The 24754-nt window shown below is 40.4% G+C and overlaps 1 protein-coding gene across 1 annotated transcript in view; it reads right to left on the reverse strand.

Annotated features, from left to right (window-relative positions):
- Positions 1-7927: 7927 nt before the first annotated feature.
- Positions 7928-24754, reverse strand: part of Nlrp1 (NLR family pyrin domain containing 1) — a 33327-nt gene continuing 16500 nt past the window's right edge. Inside the window, exons 4-8 of the mRNA XM_013152006.2 lie at positions 16029-16291; positions 15421-15546; positions 10908-11049; positions 9001-9045; positions 7928-8599 (exon numbers count right to left, since the gene is read on the reverse strand). Coding sequence (XP_013007460.2) covers positions 8277-8599; positions 9001-9045; positions 10908-11049; positions 15421-15546; positions 16029-16291 — 899 coding nt within the window. The 3' untranslated portion in view covers positions 7928-8276. The remainder of the gene's footprint in view (positions 8600-9000; positions 9046-10907; positions 11050-15420; positions 15547-16028; positions 16292-24754) is intronic.

Consider the following 24754-nt stretch of genomic DNA (forward strand, 5'->3'; position numbering starts at 1 on the left):
CATGGCACTGTCTTATTTAAGGACCCAGGTAAGGTAAAAAGAAAGGTGCCTTTGATTTTGATATGTCATTATGTCAGGACCACATTGAGGTAGAATCATTTCCACAGTAAGGTAGAATTCTAAAAATAAATGTGGGGTTAGGAGGAGTGAAGCTATGAGAGGTGATTACTCCCCTATCTGAAAGGGTAAAAGTTAAGAGGGTAGGTAAGGCTACGTAAGACTTGTCTCTGGTATGTATGATGTGGGAGTCTTTAGGAAATACTGTTGAGAGTCCTGCTGTAAAAAAGGATAAGAAATTAGAAACCAAATTGGATAACAAAAACATGACAGCCTGAGAGTTGTAGCTGTGAGGCCTTGGTAGGGTAGAGATGAGTAGGCAAAAGGATGGTTAGATCTAAGGCTGGAAGGGCACCACTTAGCCTGAGTTATGTGAAACCAGGATAGCAGTCTAGCAACTTTGATCACTGTTGAGGTTACCAAGAATATCAGGTATGGGTTGCTCTAACCTGGTTGTAATCTTTGTGATGATTTGCTGTAACAGGACTTTAGTAAGTATATCAGCAGTTACCCTGGTTATGGGAAAGGCTTTTATGTATCCTAAAAAAGTATAAACAAAGGTGAGAAGGCAAAATTTATCTGTGAGACTTGACCAGGGTTATGTCTGAGAAATTGGTGAGGAGGAAAGGAAGGGGGTGGTCTGTATCACTGAGGAGAGGTTATTTATGACTTTTAGTAATGACTTCCCATAAGGAGGACAAGGTCCAGAGAATTTTAGGAACTGACATGTTATTTATGTCATATTTACCTTTTTATTTAGGAAAGAAATCAGCTACAGTGTTGTTTAATATCAGTTGAATATCACCTTTGTTTATACTTTTTTAGGATACATAAAAGCCTTTCCCATAACCAGGGTAACTGCTGATATACTTACTAAAGTCCTGTTACAGCAAATCATCACAAGGACTACAACCAGGTTAGAGCAACCCATACCTGATATTCTTGGTAACCTCAACAGTGATCAAAGTTGCTAGACTGCTATCAGGCTGGGAAAGTTTTAAGTTTGGCTTCTGCCACAGTGTTGGTTTTGTTGTTTTGTACATATATAACACTTGTTTTGGAAAAGAGCTAGTGGTTTCCAGCAAAAGGAATTTTTAATTTCAGTTGTTAAACTGTTAGGAGATTGGTAACAGTACAGTATAATATGTACAGTAAAATATAAGCAGTAAACTTAACATGGAACGTTACTAGTGGTTTACAACAAAAGGAATTTATAATCATTTCTTAATTTTGGCTGTTAAACATTTAGGAGATTGGTAATAGTACAGTATAATATAGGCAGTAAGCTTAACATAAAACAAGAAATTTGTGAAACATCTCTAAGCATATATCTGTATCTGAAAGAAAACATTTGTCATGGCTGAACACAAGAAAAAGGCAGCAGAAACAATCTGAATTTTACATCTAAAAACACAAATACAGCATCAGATCAGCAACAATTAATTGTCTTAGTTATATGAACTTTAGTTGAGGTATCTCATATAAGGCTATGGAGATTAGTGAAGGCTTTAATTGACAAACAAGGCTGGTAAAATTAGCAGGTGGCCACTTCCCCTTTATCAGTCAAAGACTATTGCTGGCTCATTTAACCTAAATAAATCTTGATTAAATGGTTTGAGAATGTTAAAAAAAAAGGCTGGTGTGGACCAAGAAATAGCATCTCTGAGCCAAGCTGCCATGCTGAATGAGTGCTGGGACTGTTTGGGAGACGTGCATTGCCTAAGGTAGGAAGGAGCTCTGAGGGTGGGCAGGGCATGCCCAAGATGGGGGCAGTGCATGCAGAGTGGGTGAGGCGAATGCTGGAGCTTGCAGCGTGTGGGGCAGGGCGGGAACTGCCCTGGAAATGCATGCAGGGTGGGGGCAGAGTAAGCAGAGTGGGCCGGGTAGTGGGCCTGCAGCGATGGCACTGATGGCAGAAGCCAGAACTGTTGTGAAGACGGGCAGGGTAGGGGGTGGAGCACGGAAATGGGTTTACAGCAGGAAGCTGGGGCTGCTTGAGGAGGTGCAGCTGGTAGCAGGGACCGACACAGAGCTGGGCCACCACTTGGAGCTGGGACTGTTCGTGGGGTGCACAGAGTAGGGTGAGGCAGGAGAGCTGGACCCCGCATGGAGCCGGGGCATGGCATGAGAGCTTAAAGCAGCCCACACTACCTCTCAACACTGTTTGGGTGCACCTCCCCCATCTCGGTGGGGAATGTGTCGGCATGCATGGCAGGGCCGGGGAGGATGGAGGGGAAGCAGGGAGGAAAGGAGACACTGAGAAAGCTTTGAAAGGCTATAAAGATGCTATTATCTCTTTAAAGTGCAGGGAGGGGGAGGGATCCTGGAAGAAAAGGAAAGGACACACACTCCCAAAACAAAGGTTTAAAGACAGAGAGTTTTGTTAACTTGTCATCAGTGTGATAAGCTATAAATAGGTATGGTTTTGGGGGGGACAGGAAGTGTTCCCCAAAATAAAATCTGGTGTAGGACCTGGCCCACGGAGTTATAGCCAGATGAGGCAACAGACCGTGGTCTACCAAGTTTAAGTTGTCACCTATACTTGTTTTAGACAGAGCGGCAGTATTTTGGTTCCAAAGCTCATAATAACTGGCCATTACCAATATATATAAAGTGGATTTTTCTGTGGATTTTAGTAACAGCTCTGCCTGTGGGAACTTAAAAGCTCTAAAGGACATGAGAGTTTCTCAGTGTGGGGCTGGCCCAGAAAAACTCTGCCTTGGGCTGTCTAAGGATGTGAGAGCATCACGCGAATCCAGGGAAATGGGGAGAAAACCTGTGTGAGGCCTGGTCCAGCATCAATCTCTGGGGGTTGCTCACCTGTGATAAATTGGGCTGGTATTGTTTTTAAGCCAGCAGCCACAAGCTTAACAGTTCCCGTGTTGAGAAGTGAGTAATTAATCCAGCACACAATCCAGTCTGCAAACAGTGGGGGACTCAGACTGGGAAGGTCCCAGGAGTCTCTTGTCTGCCATTCCCAGTCAGGGAACCATATGATAGAATTGTGTCATGACTGAAAATATAAGAAATATGAAATATAAATGACCTTTACTTTAAGAATGTGGGGAGAAACCCTTCCGACCCCCTGGGGTCTGGCATCTCCTCAGGGTCAGTGATCTCCCTGTCAGACACGTGGAGTGGGGGCATACATGTATCTTAGGTTTGGGGTAGAGCCTGAGGGGCATTAGGGATGCACAGGTATCTCAATGGTATTCACTTCCCGACAGATGCAAATTCCTAGGGGTGGGGAAGATAGAGCCACAGGTAAATTCCTAGGGGTGGGGGAGATGGAGCTCCTTGGTTCTGCCTCTAAGGCTTCACTGGTTACAGTGTCCTGCCTGGGCCAAAAGCTTTTCAGTTTATATTTTTGTTTGCCGGTAAATATTGTTTAATTTCCTCTGTGAACCACTGATTGCTCAGGAGTGTATTATTCAATTTCTACATGTTTGTGGGGCTTTTGCAGTTTCTTTTGTCATTAATTACAAGTTTCATGGTCTATGATCTGATAGCATGCATGGGATAATTTCAATTCTTTTGCATTTACTTAGGTATGTTCTGTGGGCTAGTATATGACCTATTTTAGAGAACGTTCCATGTGCTGCTGAGAAGAATACATATTCTGATGTTGGGTGGAACACTCTATATACATCTATCAAGTCCATTTGTTCACAGATATGATTCACTTCTGTTATTTCTTTGCTGATTTTTCATGTAGTTGATCTGTCCCTTTGTGTCAATGGTGTGTTCATGTCTCTTGTTATAACTGTGTTATGGCTTATTTGATTTTTCATTTCTGAGATCTTTTATAGCTTCCCAGAGTCATTTCTTTACTTCAGTTACTATCATTTCAGGGGTTTCATGTCTCCTAGGCTTGCTTAGGATGGGCTAGAGGTTTGAGATTGCATTTTGCTCTTTCATTTTGTCATTTTCCTATATTTCTGGGTTTTGAGTGATGATTCTCAGCTTCCCTCATGCTGGGAATCACTTCATGCACTTTTGGCTTCTAGGGCAGAATGTAGACAACTCCTAGCCACTTGGATATTGCTGTGCCTGGCCCAGTTAGGCCTATGTGGACTTCCCACGTGCAGTCTCTGCTGATGCTGATTAGGATGCTGGGTAGGATCTTACTGGCTGGGTATGATGTTCCAAAGCTTCCCCGGTGTACTAGGAATCACCTAACACACCTTTGGCTTGCAGGGTGGAATGTGAGCAACTGTGATCTGCTTGGAGGTTGCTGGGCATGGCCCAGTTAGGCCTGCAGGGACCTGCCATGCATCCCTTGGTGATTTGTGGCACTATAAATGGTCTTACTGGCTGGGAGTGATGTTCCAAGGCTTCCTCCATTTACTGGCAATCACCTCACATACTTTTGGCTCCTGGGGAAATTATTTTCAAACATTATTAAGCGTCTTGAGGAATCTTATTGACACAATCAGAGACCATCATTGTAAAAGAGGACAAAACAAAATAAAATAAAATAAACACCACCACCCCCAACTCCTGGACCCTTAACCTGTCAGGAATTCAAAGCATGATTTGTGTTGCATGCTGAGGCAACCAGGAATTTAAAAGTGGATTGAGCAAAAGCAACACTAGGGCCACAGATATTTAATAAATAAGAAACTTTCACAAAATTTGTGTCATTCGTTGCCTTAAAGTTTTGGATATAAGTATATTAATAATTTAGAAAAAATTGGCAAACCAAGGTTTATGAACCCTAAATACCTAGTCTATTTCATTCCTCTTCAAGATTGAGGACATTGAGGTAAGGATATCCAAGGTAGCTCAGAATATTTGTGGCAATAGCCAGGTATGGTGGTGAACACTCAGGAGGCTGGGACAGGAGGATCAGAGTGAGTTCAAGGCCAAGATGGACTGTATAGTGAATTCAAGACAAGCCCAACCTATCATGTCTCAGAAACAGAAACAAGAAACAAGATTTGCAGGGCTATGAAGCGAACAGCTTTTTACAACATCCACTTGCAGATTACCTGGGCTCCAACCCCATTCCCACAATACTATCTGGCTGTGTGAGAGACTCCATACATTCTCTTATATCTATAGTCATATGGATTCTAAGAAAAGTAGGATTTCAGCGATTACCCCAAACTATGAGATCATATTTCCCAGCAAGAACAGTCAAGACTGTGATAATGATTAGCAGATGCCATCCTATCATGGCAACTCATGAAATAGATTCTTTTTCTTTTATTAGATGAGCCAGTCTGAGCCTCTTTATCAGAGTGTGCCCTCTTGAATTGGTCAAACTGGAATATTTTCCTTGTTTTCTCTTGCTTTCCATGTTAAGGGGTCAGGTCAGTCCTTTTCAGCTCCCTAAGCTGAAGTACCTTTCTATATTTTAAAAACTTAATTTTAGTCTAGTTTTATCACATGTGTGCAGTACATAATATATATATATATTCCTTGTGAGAAGGGCATAAATGTAAATAACACATTTTAATTCCTTTTTCATCTCCTTTCTCTTTCTTCCATCAGTCTTTCACTTGTGATTTGTAGCTTCTGATGAAGATAGATGTTATCTAAGGTTCATAAAATTATATGAATAATTATAGATATCAGCTTAGGAGGAGAAACAAAATCAGTTTAATGGAATGAGAAGAGAAACAGGAAGACAGATAGCCCCGTTTTTAAAGTAAGGTAGGAAGCCTGGATCTGGTGCTAGAGAGTTTTTGTTCTTAGCCTCTTTTGTTACATGCAAGGAAGGAATTCTCTCCTTTGAGAATCACTATAACTCGATTGGGTATTTTAGGTTCTAAGACCCCGATACAACCACTGCCCAGTTGTGCTGTCTAGGTGAACACTTTCGGATAAGCTTTATTTGGTCTCATTTTGTCAAGGTGGTATTTGTGAGAATCTCATGTTCAGGACTGAGTTAGCAAAAATATACATGTGCACATTAAGGTATTGATATGGTTAGAAAATAAGAAAATATATATTCATGATGGGAGTGTGAGTGTCCAGGTGTGAGTATGTATTATAAACTAAGTGAGCTTTCTATAATATAATCTTTCTCCTCACTTTGTCTTCTGTACTTGACTAGAGGATGAGAGGAGTGAATTTGGGCCCTGGCACCAAGGAAGAAGACATGTTTATCAATTCTTCCTCCTTTTTAGAATTGCTCTTTAGCAAGATTTTAAGACTTTGGAATCAGGATTTATGAGAAATCTCAGTAAGCCCCTTAACTTATCCTGCTGATGTCTCAACTTTTCCTACACCTTTTCTGTTACTTTCCAATTAACGCCATTTTACTTACAACTTTGTACCTCAGTTTTTACTGCCATTTTAATTGAAGCAAGGACTACTGTTCATCAGGGATACTTTATTGTGTTGAAATGTTTTTGTGCATTTGGGGACACTTCCTTGCACCATTCAAAGTGTTTGTTGTTCTACCGTGAAGAGGATATAGGAGGTAGGACTGTAGCTCTCCAGCTGTTCTTTGAAGAAAGCTTGTTTTGGAATCCTTGTGTTAAATTCTCACTTCCTGGCCACTTTGAAGAGTGGATCTAAGCAATGGATTTAGAAAGCCTGGGACATAGAGATGTTCTCTGTCCCCCCTGGGTCATGGGAGTGTCAGTGTCCCTCTTTTGTTTTTTCATACTCTGGAGTTCATCGGTGGGCTCTGGACTTTCTGTAGAATGACCCAGATCCCAGGATCCCATGGAGACTGAACACTATGACCCAGGATAAATTGGAGCTTTGTGACATTACATTACCCTCAGGATGAGCCAATGAGCCTCAGAGCAAGTATGGGATGAGGGAGGACTCAGTACACAGCAGGTATGACTTGAGTGCATGGCACAGTGAGTGGTTTTTGTTTAGGTGTCAGGATTAATTCCCAGATGTTTGGACTCGTGTAGGATTTCCAGGTGCAGAACTCCTTAGCTGTAAGCCGAGAGCCAGTGTGCTGAGCAGAATGAGACTCTGGGAGTCATGACTTGAGGCAATGGGAAGGCCATCCTGTAGGACTCTGGCAGCAAACATATAGGTACATGAGAAAGAGACTGGAGGCTGAAATCTGGGGAATTTGTTTCCCAGTAAAATAGTTCACATTAAAAGTGTTAAAGAAAGAGAATGACTATGCGCATGGAGTGGTAGATGCACCACATATCAAAAACAAGAGTGAGTGTGTGGGAGGATAGAGGTGGGGGACAACTTCAACAACTTTTAAAGACTATTGGCATTTAAGAATTCATGATTTTCAGCAAATATCTTTGAGCTTGTGGCTATAGTAGCATCAGATGCAAGCATGCACATGTACAGGTGTGTGTCTGCCTATATTAAAGTAATAGGAACATATTTGTTATGATTTGTGTTTAGCTGTACCCCTAAAGCCTCATGTGCTAAGGGGGTTGGGATTTCAGAGGTGGATGAATCTAGAGTTTGTGAGTGGCTCATGGTCTAGTGCTGAGACTGGAGTGCTGGAACTTGCCATTGGATAGGTAGGCTTGGTACAATATAAGGCAGAGAGAGAGGCTTGTTTCCTTGCTCTTTTTTGTTCTTGTTTCTTTTGCTATCTTCTAGTTCTTGAATGGTGACCTTTCTGCCATGTGCTACTCTACCTTGGAGCCATCAGATTATGGACTGAAACCTCCACAACGTGGGAGCTAAATCAACCAGTTCTTCTTGAACTTTGAGTGTCAGGTTACTTGTCCCAGATGAGAGAAAAGTAACTAATACACTTCTGTTTTGACCAGGATGGTGGATGTAGGGATACCAGAAGATGATCCCTTGAATAACTAATGGTGCTAAAGAGAATCCTCAATGAATACATGTGATACTGCTCCACTTAAGGTTTTCAGGCAAGTCCAGGTTTGATTTCATATTTTTCTCTTGTATATGTTTTTTAAATTTTATTTAAAGAAAAAAAAAAAACAAAACAGTAAAAGGGTACAAGTAATACAGAATTTCCAAAAAATAAACAGTAAGAAATCACTAGTTAATAGATTCTCTCCATGCAGATGAACACCTTCATATTCCTCTTACTCCTGTCTGCATCCACATGGGATGGGGAGGGTTCTGGCTTGGTGCTTGTGAAGCATCCCTGGGCATGGGCGAATAGTCACGAACAGGCATATCTAATGTTAGAGGTAGTGGGCAACTCAGATGGCAATTTTTGTAGGTGACGAAATGGAGGCCCACAGAAGAGTCATGCAGTCATGCAGTCAACCAGGGCCCAAAGGCACATGCTCAGACCTCAGCTACTGAGATGTTAAGTCACCTGACTGATTGCTACACCCTTCCCAGAGTTCCATGATCAGATGCGGATGGATCTCCTTAAGGGCTTCATAAAGTTTGTCTTTGCAGGCCGAATTCCAGGATGGGCTGAAGCTGAACAGCTGCCGCATCTGGTCTGGCTTGGTGACCTCAGCCCGCACACTTGCATACTGTTCTTCACTCAGCACGCGTCCACTCAGAAGCTTGTCTAAGACAGAGTCCACTAAAGTCACTCGGGACACCAGCTGCTCTCGATGCTGGTCCACAAAGTGCAAAAAGGCTGGAGCATTTGGAGGCAGTGCAGAGGCTGCAATGAGCAAAGAAAGGTTTCATCAGGGGCCCTCCTTCTGATCCCTTACATGTCTGTCTTTCCAGTTACCTCATCTGCATCTTTGATTCCCTTCTCTCTTTGGAAGAGCATTTAACCACCAAAAGGCACCAATATCTTTACTTACGGCAACATAGTCTTACACTTTCTTAGTGGGAATGGGGGGAGCATAATGGGGACATGAGGCAATGTATAGGGGACTATGTTCCCATGGGCGGATGTAAAGATCATGAAGAGGAATTCTACAAGAACTCCTCCAGCCTGACCTCTGTTGAGGTTTACAATGAGAGTGCTTCCTGTGTTTTTTCTTTCCTCCAGGACCAGGCAGAATGCCCCAGGAATGCCACTGTCACCTGTGTGCTCTGACAAATGTTACTGACCTGTGACAGGTGGAGGGAATGGAGAGACTGCAGGTCTCAAGTCTCCTGGAGGAAAGGAAAGATGAAGATATCAATGAGAGTGCTGGTTATGAGAATATCTGACATACCTTGAAATTCCACCCCTTCTGATTTTCTTGGTTCTGAATGCAAACAGCAAATTCTGACAGACTCTGGAATTAGGACTAAAAGACCATTTAGAATTTATCTAGACAAATGACTTGCTCCTGTATATGGGAAAAATTGAGGCACAGAGCCTATCATCATAAACTTATAAAGGGAGGGCACACATGAAAGTAACCCATAGTAATTTCTCACACAACTTCTGAGACATGTGTTTTTTTCTTTCTTGTTTTTTAACTGAATATTGGTGGAGAAATAACTGAATGCCTTGTCAAATACCTGAAACTGTTCCACATCTTATTCTGAGCAGAACTGATTTCCTTCTCCTTTTCTGTTCTTCCACATTAACAGAGCAAATATTTGTATTAAGGATTTGAATGTCAGAATCATGATCAAACAAATGTTAGCATGTGGGGATAATGAGTGAATTTAAAAAGAAATGATAACTTTTTAAATGATTGAATAATGAGTGAATCAGCAGTGATGAGAACAGCAACAACAAATGAAGGGTTTTAAACAACTATTTACATAGCAGAGGAGGGTTCTCAGCATCTCATTTGAACAAGGACTGAGACTGTGAGCAGACTTTAAGTTCACTATGACCTCATACTGTTATGTAGAGAAGGCAAAAGTATTCAGAAGATATTACTGTCACCACAGATACATGAAGAGAGCAGTGTTCCTCATGTTTCATTTTACTAAAAGGATTTGGGGAGAATACCAATTCAGGCATAGACTGGAACATCTGCTAAAGAAGGTAACTGGCCATGAAATTGTAAAAAACCAAATATGAGGAGAAATGAAAGAACTGGGGATGTTTGATTTGCAGCAGGAGAGACATAAGGGAAGCCATGATCCAAGTGTTGCAGTAAATGAAGGGGGAAAAATGAGACTTTCATAGACTTTAAGAGGTGGAACTACGATGGATAGGATTTGTAGGGTGGCTTCACACAAGGAAAATGAATATTTTTGGTACTATTTATCAAGAATCGTTGCATGAAGCATTTGCAGACATCATTTTATATAACAATCCCAATAATTATCCCCCTATTATGAACCCAGTCTTTCAGATGAGGAACCCCAGTCCTAAAGAAGAACAGTAATTTTCCTAGAACACCACCTAATGCTGGAGTGGATTTCAACCCCAAGTCTGATGGTGGCCTGGTCAGTTCATTTTCTGTGGTTGCTCCCAAGCCAAGGCTAAGGAGAGCTCATCCACCTTTGATCAAATGGTAAAAGCTGTCGAAACTAAGAAGCTGAAGTTCTTACAATCTAATCACTGAGTAGGCTGGTTGACTCTACTAGGGGACTGACCAGGGAATTTTGTTTTTGGGATGCTTTGATATTGGACTTAGAAAGGATAAAGTATTTCTACTCCCGAAATTTTATTGTTTTACTGTTGTATATCTTGAAAATAATAACTGATACAAGAGTGAATATATGATGTTGGCCAAACTAGTCTAATCCATTATACATACAAGCCTGTAGTACTTTCTCTTTCATTTCATACTCAAATCATGAGACACTGTGCCAATGAGCTTCTATATTAAAAAAATATGTTAACTGAAGGATAGTGTTGAGATACCACATTGCATAGGAGAAGAAATGGGGCTTAGAATCTACATAACGAGTTTAATCTCTGATCATATCAGCTGTTAAATAATTTGAAAAATCCATATATGTTGTCTACGGTTTTTGTTTTCATTACTAAATTGTCACAACCCATTTACACAGACACTTGCACATACACTTTCATTTTCCAAGTTCCAGACTTGTCCTGGTTTTACCTGGTTTTAACAAGGCCTCCCATACAACTGTCCCTTCTTGCTTGTTTCTCATTTCCAGCCGGATTCCTGACCCCAAGGAGCCAACATAGATCTCACAGAAGTGCTGATGTTCTCCTGGTCTTTGATAGCAGAGCTCTAGTTCCTGAATAGAAAAAGCAAGCTCTGTTTCTAGTAACTTGAGACCTTCTTGATGCACCTTCCACCCCCAATAAATTCTTGCCTTTCTTAACCTTATTTGGGCAGTGATCCTCTTCTTCATTGACATCAGTCACAAACTTCACATCACAAATAAAAACTCAGAAGTATAAGGACACAGTGAGTGCCCCACAGATGAGTCAGGGCTCTTATTAAAAGTGTTGTTCACATATCTTAAGGCAGCATTTTTCTTTCCATTTTCACCTATATCGCCTGTCTTCCAACTGCTTAGCTTGAAGTTCTCTTTTTTTTTTTTAACCCAATTTGTGGTTTCTAACTTCAATACATTTTTCTAATGGACAGAAAATTTACATTCATCTCTTTTCCCAAATAAAATCTAAAGCAGACCTCTCTCCAAACATGTTTATCTCCATTTTCTTCAATTTCAGTAAGTAACAATACTATCTATGGAGCAGTAAGTTTCCAAATTTAGGTATTATGTTATCTCCGCCTTTCTCTCCACCTGTACAACCAATTTAGCAAGTGCTGGTGTCTCTACCTCAAAGTAGATTTCATGACATGTTATACAGACTAATACTCCTGTTGGTTTTGCTAATTGCCTTCTTTCAGTTGTTGTGAATCCATCAGTTTTTCTCCATCTCTGTTGCTACTCTTAGTCACATCATCATGAACTTTCATCTGTGACATTGCAATACTCTTTGATTTATCTCTCTGCTTTCACTCTTGCCTGCTTATCATCACATCTTTATGAAAGTGTGTTATGAATTGTATCTCCACATGTCAGAAACTCCAAGGGCTTCTCATTGGCTTGGAAAAATTCCAAACTCCACATCAAGGCCAAGCTGACTGTGGGCACAGGCAGACTGATGCTGCTTTGATCTCACCTTTAGGTGCATGTACTGCTCTCTGTCATACTGGCCTGCTTTCCATCATTTGCTGGTGCCAAATTTGTGTGCACCTTGATGAATCTATATACATTCTTCTGTCTTGCACATGCCACATGCAATTTTGTCATTGAAGTCTTAACTCAGGTGGCATCTTGTTGGACATATTTTGTCTGATGATACATTCTAACGAATCCTGAGACAGTTTCATGGTGCTGTTTCCACACAGTAATTAATATTATTGTGCTTGTTCTCTATTTCTTTACTTCTTTCTACAGTTCTCATCTGCCAGGAAGATTCCCTTGAGAAACAATTTGTCTGTGAGATCCACTGAACTAACTATACTAAAGCATATACCCAATATTGGGTTAATATTTGTTGAGTAATCCAACAGTGTCTGTCTCTTTCACCCCAAACAGCAATTGATATGGCAGAAAAATGCAAAAGTGTTTATCATCAGAAACATGTTACTACAGAATGGAAGAAATGAATATTACTTGTTGTTAATTACGGGACATATGGTCTGTCCAGAAACTTTAAATAAGTTCATGAGGAACACTTCAGAGGTTGGTAGTGTCTGTCTAAGACATCACAACAAGTTGCTTTTCTGACTTTTCACTAAGCTTTTTCACCCTGTTACTTTCATATGAAATTTTATCTACCTTTCTTCTTTGACATTCTCTGAAACACAAATATGAAGTCTTTTATCTTTACTTTGTTTGCTTTGACTTTGTTTGTTTTCCTCCTATGACTTAAGAAAAAAAAAAAAACCCTTGCACAGTTTCCCACATTGTAGCTCTTCCCCTGATTGTTGCATCTATCATCCTTTACCTTCCTTGCATATAAAAATAAAATTTTGATGCAGGAAAATTTTCACTATAGCAAATATTTTCCCTTGTGGTTTTTACTTGGTGAAAATGTGACAATTTTTGACTTTAGAAAGGGAGAAAAGTAGATTATCATTTTGTCTTTAAAAATACCAGTTAAATTCTGCATGCCCTAATCTGGCCTTCTGTTTTGAGGCTTGTCCTGCCAGCTATCATAGTTTTCTGTGTTACTGTTGACTAATGCATCCTGTTCTGGGTCTTACATGATGCTATACAAGCATCGTCATACATATGACTCAAAGCATGCACCTCACACTCTTCTAACCTTATTCAAATGTGCAGAGCTATAGAGTGCCTATTTCTCTAATCTGAAGTAGCAAATATGGGTGATGATGACATTCAGATATCACAGATTATCAATGCCTCAGTCTATCTAACTCTGTCAAAAGAAGAAGACACTAAAAAGGGCCCAAGTGTGCTCCTGTATCAAGAAATGACTCTCAAGGTCACAGCTAGATACCAGTCTCAGTACGAACTGATCATGTTTTATAGGTAAGACATGTTCTTTAGCATCTGGTAAAGAGTCAAATATATCCCATTACCTCACTCTAAATGAGTGAGTACTGTATCTTGGAAAGTTCAGCTATATGCTTGGTTTAATCTGCTCTCTGTAGAGATCCGATTTTCCAAGTTTCCAAACAATCATAGAATTGTTTCTATTTACCTCTTTGAAGTCTTTCTTCCTCTTCCTCTTCTTTTCTTCTTCTTCTTCTCCTTCTCCTTTTCTTTCTCCTTCTCCTTCCCTTTCTCCTCTTCTTCTTTCTCCTTCTTCTTCTTTCTCCTTCTTCTTCTTCTTCTTCTTCTTCTTCTTCTTCTTCTTCTTCTGCTTCTTCTTCATCTTCTTCTTCTTCTTCTTCTTCTTTTTCTTTTTTTTTTTTTTGAGATAAGTTTCAGTATGTAATTCATGCAAGCCTTGAGCTCACTAAGTGGCTCAGGCTAATCTTGAACTCTTCATGATCCTCTTGCTTCAATCTCCTAAATGTTGGGATGCAGGTGTGTTCCACCATGCTTTGCTATTGCTGCATTCTTTTCTTTTCCTTTCTCTCTCTCTCTCTTTTTTTTTTTTATCTTTTTAAGACAGGGTCTCATTATGCAGTTCACATTGGCCATGAGCTCACTTTGTAGCCCAAAGTGGTCTCAAACTTGCAACAATCCTCCTAACTTAGCCTTCTGGGTGCTGGGATTATAGGCATGTCCCACCACGATCTGCTTTTTTTTTAAAGAGGGTAAAAGTAAACATAACAAAACAGAACAAAGCAGATCAGAAGAAAACAATGTAAGTGACACAGATTTCAAAGCAAGACAACAAGAGATCTACACTGGCTACCATAATGTCTCTTCTAATTAGTTTCTTCTAAGTAGTTGTCTATATCTTTACTCACAAAGAATTCATACAAAACAGAACAGTATAAAACATCAAAACAGAGTAATGTGTTAAAGGCCTTCGAAATCAGATAATAGGAAAATCAACAATGGCTGCCATAATGTCTCTTGTTCTCTTCAAAATAGCTGCCCATACCTTCATGTATGTTGAAATTAAATAATACAAAACAGACTAAAATCACTGTAAACAAAGAATAAAAGTATTACTGGACTTAATGGCTACCATAATATCTCTTTTGCTTCAAAGTAGCTGTTCATTTCATCATACATAATATAATAAATTCTCATAAACTGTTTAGGAAAAGTTCTAGACATCTTTAAGCCACTATTAGTATATTTATCCTTTATGTATTAGAGGGAAAAACAAAACAAAACAAAACAAAGCTGATGACTAGTAAACATGAAACACACACAAAAAAATAAATTACAATAGCAAAGAGCCCAAAACAATAACATGGGCCTTCAAAACAAGATGTTAAGAGCATAGATAGGATTGTTATTTTACATAATGATCTTCAAGACTTCCTCGGATCACCAGATACAAACTTGCCAGATTGTTCCAAACCTATGACTGTTAATTGTTTCATTCCAAGAACTTATAGAATTTATAGTACAATCATCTTAGCTATCTTAAGTGTGTTTATACAATTTTAGATATTTTTTATTTTCCCTCCCTTTCTCTTTTTCCTTCTTTTTCCTTTGATATTATATTTTTTCCTCTGCTAGTGCTACATTCTGAAAATACCCATTCTAGAGCAATTCTGTTTTCTTAGACCTTCCATGACATTGCCAAATAGGCCCAAATTCTACAGTGGTTTTTCCAACACCTTTTTCCTCCAATGACCCAAGATTCCCCATTTGTGGACTATTCTGCAATATGTGTTACGAATCCAGTGTGTTTGACTACAAGTACGTTGCTGATGCAATTTGACAGGAAGATATCAACAACCTTAGAACAAGCACTTCCCAGTTCTTTCAAATGAAATCCTATTATTCTCTCTATCCTCAGTGTGATTTTTCCTCTCCCTGACTGCCTTTGTTCTAACCTTTGAATCACTGCTGATCACCTGATCATTCCTGAGAGCCCAGTAGCTTTCTCCTTTCTCTAATTAATCCAGTCCCTAGGAATTATCTGAGGCCTTCCCCAGTTTTCTCTACGCACGACTTCTGACCAAGAGACTAGGCAGACATGCTGCTGCTCACCTGGGGCATGATCTCCAGTGTCTCTGAACCAGACACAGTATAACGGGTTCCCACGTAAAGAGGGCTGAGAGGAGGTGGCTTGTGTATTCGCACAAATTGAAACTTCTTTTCTTCATCATCTATGGCCTAAGGGACATAGAGAACAATGATTATTTGAAGCTTTTGTCCTTGGGAATCAGATCTGAGTAAGTTTGGATGATGTGTCTGTGTGGGTAAAGAGGCCTGCATCCCTCTCCCCTCATGTTCTGCCACACAAGATCCCTCACACTTGTACCCTGTTATGTGTGGGGTGGGAATAGGATCTCTTCAAGAGAAGGAAAAGTAATCAGGAAAAGCTACAGTTTGGTGTATGCTGTCATTCCATGCTTTTAACTACTGGCAAGAGGCTGCAAAAGCTTTTCTAGTGACCAGTGATGCAGCAGTGAATGCCTTTAAGAGAGATTTGGGTTGTCACAGGGGCCAGTCTCTAGATGACCACAGGGCACAATTCCTCATCAACACCAAGGTTTCCGTTTAAAGAGGCCCATCCTTATTTCCAGTTGAGAATCTCTTGAGATAGTTCCCTCTTGAGATGAGTTCTTTTGGATTTTCTGGTTCTTAGTGTTCACCTGCTGAATGGTGCAGTCACTGGGGATCAGGTAGAGGTGGAGTTTGATTTCCTCAGCATGGATGCAATGATAGAGCAATGTGGTGGAGTAGATGCGGATGAAGCGCTGGGCAGCAGGGACTACTTTTAGGAGAACTCCCATAAGGGAGAAGTTAGGGTTTTCCAGGACAGTGCAATGAGTCTCCACACTGGTTGGCTTCTCTAGGAGCATCCCCTTCTCTTTAAAGTGGGCCACTTGGAACAGAGATCTGTTCACATGTTTTCCTGTGAAAAAATAAATTTGAGAGGCATTGATTTAGTGTTTTCACTGGGTGAAGCTTGGATTGAGTAGTAGGATCTCAGGGATGAGGCTAAGAAATATCCCTGTGGAACCCAGTGTGATGATTTGAATGCTTGGGTCCACCCAAAATTTGTATGTTGAAATCTTCCCATTCTGAGTGATATCATTATGGGTGGAATTTTTTGACAGGTAATAAATCACTTTGGCTGAACCCTTATAAATAGCATTACTGCACTCATGAAACTGACCCCCAAAACTTGCTTCTTCCCTGGCAGAGCACAGCTGTAAGGTGAAATCTGGGGATAAGGGAATACTTACCATACAGTGAATGTAGTCTCACCTTAACCTTTGACCAGTCATAAGGAAAATAAGGAATACATTTGCTATTTATAGACTATTCAGTATACAGTATTTTATTATATTGGGTCCAATGGACTAAGACATTTAACAGGGAATGAGAACGCATATACTGTTGGCTGGATATTCTTCAGGGGCTGTAGGCATTACTCCCACTAGGGTAGGGGCACCACTCAAATCCTAAACCTTGTGCCAAACTTGGCCAAATCTAGCCCCGGCCCTAAAGCTGGGAAACATACTGAACCTATGGCTAGCTGTGCTGCTGCTGGCTATTTTCTCCCTGTGAGAACATTTTTAGTTCAGTTTAGTTAAGGTTATTGGTACACTCTAGGTACACATAGTGATTACAGTCATTACAGGAATTCATACCTGCACATGATATAACTTGATTGCTCTCTTTGTCCCCATTCCTATTCCCTGTCTTCAAATATTCTTCCCCTTTCCATTAATGAAGCTCTGTTTTTATTTTACCCTTCTTTTCTAATTTTTCTTTTCCTTCCTTTCTTTCTCTTCCCCTCTCTAATCCCTTTTGAACAGTTTTTTTTCCTATTTTACAGTATCTATTATACATTTTATTTCTTATTTACATTTTCAATTCCTCACAGTAGAGACATAATGTGGCATTTAGCCGTGTAAATCTGGTTTATTTCACTTATGATTATAGTCTCAAGACGTATCCATTTAGTTCTAAAGTCTCAATTTTATCTTTCTTTATGGTTGAGCAATAGTCTATTATATATATATATATATATTATATATATACTATTATATATATTATATATTTTAATATATATTATATATATATATATTAAAAACACATCTTTTATTCACTCATCTGTTTATGGGCATTTGGGTTGCTTCCAAATTTAGCTATTACAACCTGAGACACTACAAACATGGTGCATATATATCTCTAGGGTATGATGCTTTCCGTTCTTCCAGGAAGATATACAGAAGAGAAGTAACTATTTCAAATAGAACCTGTAGTTTTAGTTTTTCAAGGAATTTTCACACTGATTTTCACAGTGAATGCACTAGTCTACACTTCCACCATAGTGGAGAAGGGTTCCTTTTTCCCCACAATCCCTCCAGTATTTGATATTGGTTGATTACTTTATAATAGTCATTCTTTCTATGGAAAGATGGAATTTCAGTGTTTTAATTTGCATCTCTTGAATGACCAGTGATGTTGAACATTTTTTCACATATTTGCCATTTGTAGTTTTTATTCTGAGAAGTGTGTATTTATCTTAGATGCTCATTTTTGGATTGGGTCTTTCAATTTGGAGCTAACTTTTTTTCAGTTCTTTATATATTTCTGATATTAGTCCTTTGTTAAAGAATAGCTGGTAAAATTTTTTCTCACTCCTTGCATTGTCTTTTCACTTCATTGATGATTTTGTTTTTTTAAAGAACTAGTTTTAATTAATTTACTTATTCATTTATTGTCTTTTTGAAACAGGGTCTTAATATGCAATTCAGGCTGGCCTTGAGCTCACTTTGTAGCCCAGGCTGGTCTCAAACTCAAAACAATCCTCCTGCCTCAGGCTTCCAAGTGCCGGGATTATAGCCATGTACCACCATGCTGTTTATTGGTGGTTTCTTTGCTATGCAAAATTTTTAAATGAGATGGGATCTCCCTTGTTGATTCTTTCTGATAATTTCTGTGTGCTTGGAGTTTTGTTCATAAAGTCCTTGCCTACACCTATGACTTCCACAATTCTCTTTCTTCATTTTTTATATTATTTTAAAGAGGATAAAGCCAAGGAAAATAAAACAGAATAAAACCAATCAAAATAAACCATTATAAGTGATACAAGACTTCAAAACCTTATGAAACCAACAACAGTTACCATAATGCCTTTTGTTGTCTTCCAAATAGCTTCAGATACTTTCAGACATAGTAAAAATTGAACAGAAAACAACAGAATAGAAACAATAAAACCAAAATAGTGAATGCAATAAGGACTTTCAAAACACGCTATCAGTAAATCCAGAATGGCCACCATAATATGACTTGTTATTTTTCAAATAGCTGCTTGTGTCATCAGATTCAACATAGTCAAACAAAACAAAAAAGAATAAAACGGAACCCAACAAAACAATGAAAATGATACGATTTCCTGGCCGTGATCACTTTCTGGTGAGGCCTGGATCAGGACACTGTGCCCCCAGTTACGGAAATGGAACTGACTTGCTAGGCGTGAGTGTGGTTGTCTTCATTTTAGCACTGGTTTCTAAGTGGGGTCACCTCCTGGTGAGGCTCCTGGTTTGCTTCCGCTGCAGTCCATTAATGGCACAGATTCTATCTTCCACAGTTCTATATTCTAGTTGATTTAATATTTCTGTTTTAATATTTAGATCTTGGATCCATTTTAATTTTAGATTAGTGCATGGTGATAAATCTGGATCTAATTTTAGTGTTTGGCATGTGGAAATCCAGGTTTGCCAACACCATTTATTAAAAGAGACTTCTTCCAGTGAATATGTTTGGCTCTGTTGTAAAAGATAAAGTGTTTTAGTGTGTTTGGAATTGTTTTTGGGTCTTTTAATCTGTTCCATTGGTCCTCAGGTATGTTTTGTTCTGTTTTGTTCTGCTTTTTTCATTTGTTTTTTGCCCGTACAATCATGTTTTTATCACAGTTAATTTGCAGTAAACATTCAAGTCAGGAATTGTAACGTTCACTATCTCACATTTTTTGTATGCAATTGTTTTTGGTATTCTAGGTCTCTTCTGTTTCCAAATAAATTTTAGGAATGTCTTATATAGTTCTGTTAGGTATTCTGCTGGTATTTTGATTGCAATTGCATTAAATCGCTACAGCAATGGCCATTTTCAATATGTTGGTTCTACCTAAAGGGAAGGGATAATTTTCCATTTTCTGATGTCCTCTTTGATCTTTTTAGAGTACTATAGTTTTCACTGTAGACTTATTTTATTTCCTTTTTAGATTGATTCCTAAGTATTCATCTTTTTGAAGTAGTCATTTGTTGTGAAGAGTGGTGTTTTACTAAATCTCTCTGTGAATTCATGATTTTTGTACAGAATTACTATTGATTTCTGAGTGTGGACTTTGTATCCAGTTATGCTGCTGAATCTGTCTTTTGGTGGAGTTTTTGGGATCTCCCATGTAGAGTATCATGTCATATGCAAGTAATGACACTTTAAATTCTTCCTTTCCTGTCATTATTCCTTTTCATTCTTTCTCATATCTAATTGCTCTGAGTACCGTTTCCAGAACTGTATTGAATAGGAGTGATAGTGGACACTTTTGTTTTTTTCCTGATTTTAAAGTGAAAATTTGAGGACATTTTGAATGATGCAGGTAATTTAGACTATAAACATGTAGAGCAAAACTACAAGAAGTGGAGTGAAGGGAAGCATACACCGATTAAATGTTTGGTAGCACTTAAATTCTTCATTTGGAGAATAATTCCTTCCTATAACATTGCAGGCCCTTGTCAGGAGACAAACTGAACTTCCTTCTCAAGATGAGCTACTTCCTGGTAGCAATAACACATATGAGGAATCAAGATTTCGCTAAGAGGTACCACTAACTTTACCCTTCATCCTAGGGGACTGATCCTCAGATGAAGAGACAACTGGAGTTAATCTTGGCAGTAGCATGGCATTGCAGAGTCCAGTGGTCCCCATGGCAGTGGCAGCATCTGCATCAGGGGTCTCTCTGCCTCTTGGTTTGAACATGGCTATGTCCTTGGTGGTGCCAGCATTGTTTTACTGACTTGTTTTTTCTCCTTTATTTGTTGCACGTCTTTGGGTTATGTCTGTGACTACTCAAGAATATCTCAATATATTTCTCTTTGGTCTATATAAATCAGAATTAGTTTCTTTGATTGTAGTCTACAATTAGTGCTACAAGAGGAGACATTGAAGCCACAAAAAAGGGGCTAAGGAATGAATGCTAGTAGTGGAAAGGATGCTGACACCAAGACACCAGGACTCCTGGCTCCATTCCTGTGTTGCTGGGAAACCACTGCAACGCAGTTGGTTTCTAGGAAGCAAGACATCCATCTGCCAGGCAAGACTGTTAGGTAGCCTGGGCATTGATCAGAACACTACTGAGTGGCATTAATCCTATCACAGGCCATGAAGACCACTACGTAAGTGTTCTCACATTAATTGCATTTTTTCAGGGAGGGAATTATGTTAATATTGTATATGCCACCTGAAAAAATGAGGATCATTTCACCCATCAGTTGTAGTAATCGAAAACCAGACTATTATACCTATTATTCCATTTTCTGGTACTGTCATTCTCAGCAGCAACACATTTGCACATTTCCATACTAGTTTAGATAACATTTTCTCTTCTCTTTCTATATCCATTCAGATTGTGGTAAGTGAAATGGTTGTTGACCCAGACCGGACACTGTAGCCAGAAAAAGCCTCAGCCAGAATTAGGGAGCTCCTGTCTCCCCTACCCCTAGAGATTTACCTGTAACCCTATACCCCCCCCCACCCTTCAGAATCTGCCCCTGGTGCCAAACGTGTGCCAATGAAATACCTGTGCATCTCTAATGGCCTTAGGGCACTGCCCTAAGCTTAGGCTACTTATATTCCCCCACGCCACCTGTTTGCATGAGATCACCAGATTTCAGTGGCTGGCATGCCAGTCCTCTTTCTCCGTGTTCCCAGAATAAAGGCCTCTTTTGATTTATACTCCTCATCTTTTGGGAATGTTTTTCATCTTCTGGAAATAATCCTATCATTTGGTGCCATGTGACTCAATCAGCAGGCGATTGACTCTTGGGACATACACACCCAGTTGGGTCCCTGGCTGATTCATGAACCGGTAACATCCTGGCTTGATTCTGCACTTTTCTTTCTGCCAAGATGCATTTCACCTCTCACCGGCTGCCTCCACGCACCACCAACCAGATTGATTTAAGGTGAGCACACTCTGGAAGACTCGTGGCACTGGGCCAGGCCCCAGTGGACTGGTCTCCCCTGTTTGTGTGGGTCTCTAGCATTTTCACGTCCCTAGAACAGCCCTGAGTGTTTTTTTTTTTTTTCTGAGCTAGCCTGTGTCCACACTAAAATTTCTCACATTCTTTGGGTTCTGATAGTACAAAGCAGAAATTTTTGGACCGCCCACATTGAAAAATACCTCACTTTCCTTAAAAGCCTCGCACTTTCACTGGCAAAGCTGCTACTGACCTTGCGCAAACTCCACTTGTACATTTCTCAGTGATGACTAGAATCTACGAGTTTTGGAACCTTAGCCCTGCCATGTGGCACCATAGAATCAGTGATGGCTTATTCTCTGGGCCACCGGGTTTTACTTGCCTAAATCAACAATGGGAAATTTACTTCCTAACTCCCAAAAAATGCCATTACAATGCTTAATTTCCAATTTACGTACATTAAAAATTAAAAGTACCATAAAAACTAAATGATTAACTTTTTACTGCCAGGAAGTTTGGCCTACGTACCCACTCCTCGGCAAGCACTGGCCTAGGGAAGGGACATTTGATGTTTCCATTCTACAAACACTGCATGATTTCTGTCAAGCCAGTGACAGAGTGATAGAGCTCCCGTACATAGAAGTGTTTTTGGTTCTGAGAATGCGTCCGTCTCTCATTAAGTCTTGTAATCCCACTCAAATACTCCTAGCTAGCTCTCCTGTGACCCAACCTGTTTCATCCTGTCCCCAAGATATGCTTGAGGATGTTCCATCGATTTATCCTTGAGCTCCACCGTACCCCCAAATTAATTCTTCACCCTTATCTCTCTCGCCACTGGAGCCCCCTCTCCCCACTTCTGTTCCCTCTGCACCAAAATTACCTCTCACTGTGCGACCCTCTCTCCCTCTGCCTTCCGAGAGACAGGTCTCTCCCAGTGGCTCTGCTCTGCCCTCTGATACCTTCTCACTGCCCGCCTACCACACTAGGTCATGTTCATTGTGCCCTTCCGGCAAGCAGTGTGATTTTTCTAGCTTGCACCATAAACAGCTGCCATGCTCCCCATGTTCAGGCAGCTGCGGCGGCAATGCAGCACCATCATGTTCCAGCAGCTCAGGCGGGTCACATGGCGACGGAGCTCCACCATGTTCAGATAGCTGCTATGGAGAACGGCCATGCTCAGAGGGGTCACGTAGGGTGCCGCCATATTCCTTCGGTTACCATGGTGACAGGGTGCCGCCATGTTCATTCTGGTCTCGCAGTCAATGGACGCCCTCTTGTGGCTCCTCTTGTGAACAGAAACAGCCACCTTGCGGTCCACATGGTGACAGCCCACAACAATCCTCTCGTTTCAAGGCATGCAGTGCAATGCCAACTGCCTGTGTTTCCTTGTCCCAGGGTGTGTGATAGCCGCTCTATAGCCACTCTTCAGATAATTACTCACACGCATCTACCGGGCAGATAGCTGCCCAATGGCACTTTCCTCCACATTCTTCTCCTCAGGCTCTGCTGCCACTTCAGGAGCAAGCTGGCCCCGAAGGACTTGTTACTATACATGTGACATTTTCTCTTTCTGATCTGTCTCAGATTACCCATAAATTAGGCAGCTTCTCTGTTGACCCACAGAATTATATCAGGCAATTTGAATTTATCACCAGTTGTTATGATTTACATTTTAAAGATGTTTATGTGATTTTAAATACCATCCTTAGCTTGCAAGACTGAAATCAGCTGTGGCAAGCAGCCTAAGAAGAAGCTGACCGCAGGCACAGGGCAAATACTACTGACAATGACCCTGGGCCTGTAGCTGTGCCAGAGAAAGACCCTAACTGGAACTATCAAAATGGACAAGGTTCAACAAAATTACGTAAGATGATTGAGTGTCTGATTGTGGATCTTAATAAGATCGCTCACAAACACACTAATTATAACAAGCTTTTAGAACAGGTCCAGGAGGCTAATGAAAACCTGGCTGTGTTTCTAAATCGGCTTTGGGAAACCTTAATTAAATATACCAATGTAAATCCATACTCCCATGAAGGGATGATTGTTGTTAACTCCTATTTTATTTCACAGTCTGCTCCTGATATTCATGCAAAATTACAAAAGGTTGAACATGGCCCTTAAACTTCACAAGGAGATCTACTTAAATTAGCCTTCCATATCTTCAACAATAGAGAGAAGCTTCAGAAAGAGGAAAAGCAAGCTCAAAAATTAAAGTTTTCTAAATATCAGTCTGACCTCTTAGCAGTGGCACTCAGAGCTCCCAAGACAAAAAATACACAACAAGGTGTAGTTGCCCAAGTCCCACCCAGACTATGATTCAAATGCAGCAAACATGGACACTGGGCAAGAGACTGCCCTAACCCTGGCATTCCTCCTGAGCCCTGCCCATACTGCAAAGATAAAGGGCATTGGAAAAGTGACTGTCCTAAGCACCAGTGAGTGACTAGGCCATCCTCTAATCCCTTGCCCTCACAGGAGACTTTGTCAATGCCAGATTCATCACTGACTGACCTGCTCAGACTTGCTGCGGAAGATTGATGAGGCTTGGGACTCATAACCCCCACTCCAGTCACCTTGACAGAGCTCCGAGTCTCACTGGAAGTCTCAGGCAAAATAATATCTCTTCTTGTGGATATGGGGGCGACTTATAGTGTACTTCCGGAATTTTCAGGACCCTGTACTAAGTCTCTGATTTCTGTTGTGGGCATTGATGGCCAGCCAAATCAACCTTTGCAGACTGGGCCTGTCCATGCAGATTCCAGACTCTTTTCTTTACCCATAGCTTCCTAGTAATCCCAACATGTCCCACACCACTTTTAGGTAGAGACCTTCTTCAAAAGCTTAATTTTTCCTTCACTTTCTCTGTCCTCACAGCCCTAATCCTCCAAACAGCCTCACAATGCATGGCAAAGCCATTCCCCCCTCTTCCTCCTCCTCTGGTTGACCCCATGGTTTGGGACACATCCAATCCCACTCTGGCTACACATGCCACACCTGTTTTAATCTGTCTCAAGGATCCTTCAATTTTTCCCTGTGTTCACCAATACCCCATAGCTCCCCAACATTTAAGGAGACTTAAACCCATAATTAAGTGGCTTTTAGACAATGGTTTTCTTAAACCTACCCACTCACCCCACAATACTCCCATTCTCCCAGTACTC

Source organism: Cavia porcellus, unplaced genomic scaffold (genome assembly GCF_034190915.1).
Source record: "Cavia porcellus strain 051 isolate PalLab524CR breed Dunkin Hartley unplaced genomic scaffold, mCavPor4.1 scaffold_6, whole genome shotgun sequence".
In the NCBI taxonomy this organism is placed as follows: domain Eukaryota; kingdom Metazoa; phylum Chordata; class Mammalia; order Rodentia; family Caviidae; genus Cavia; species Cavia porcellus.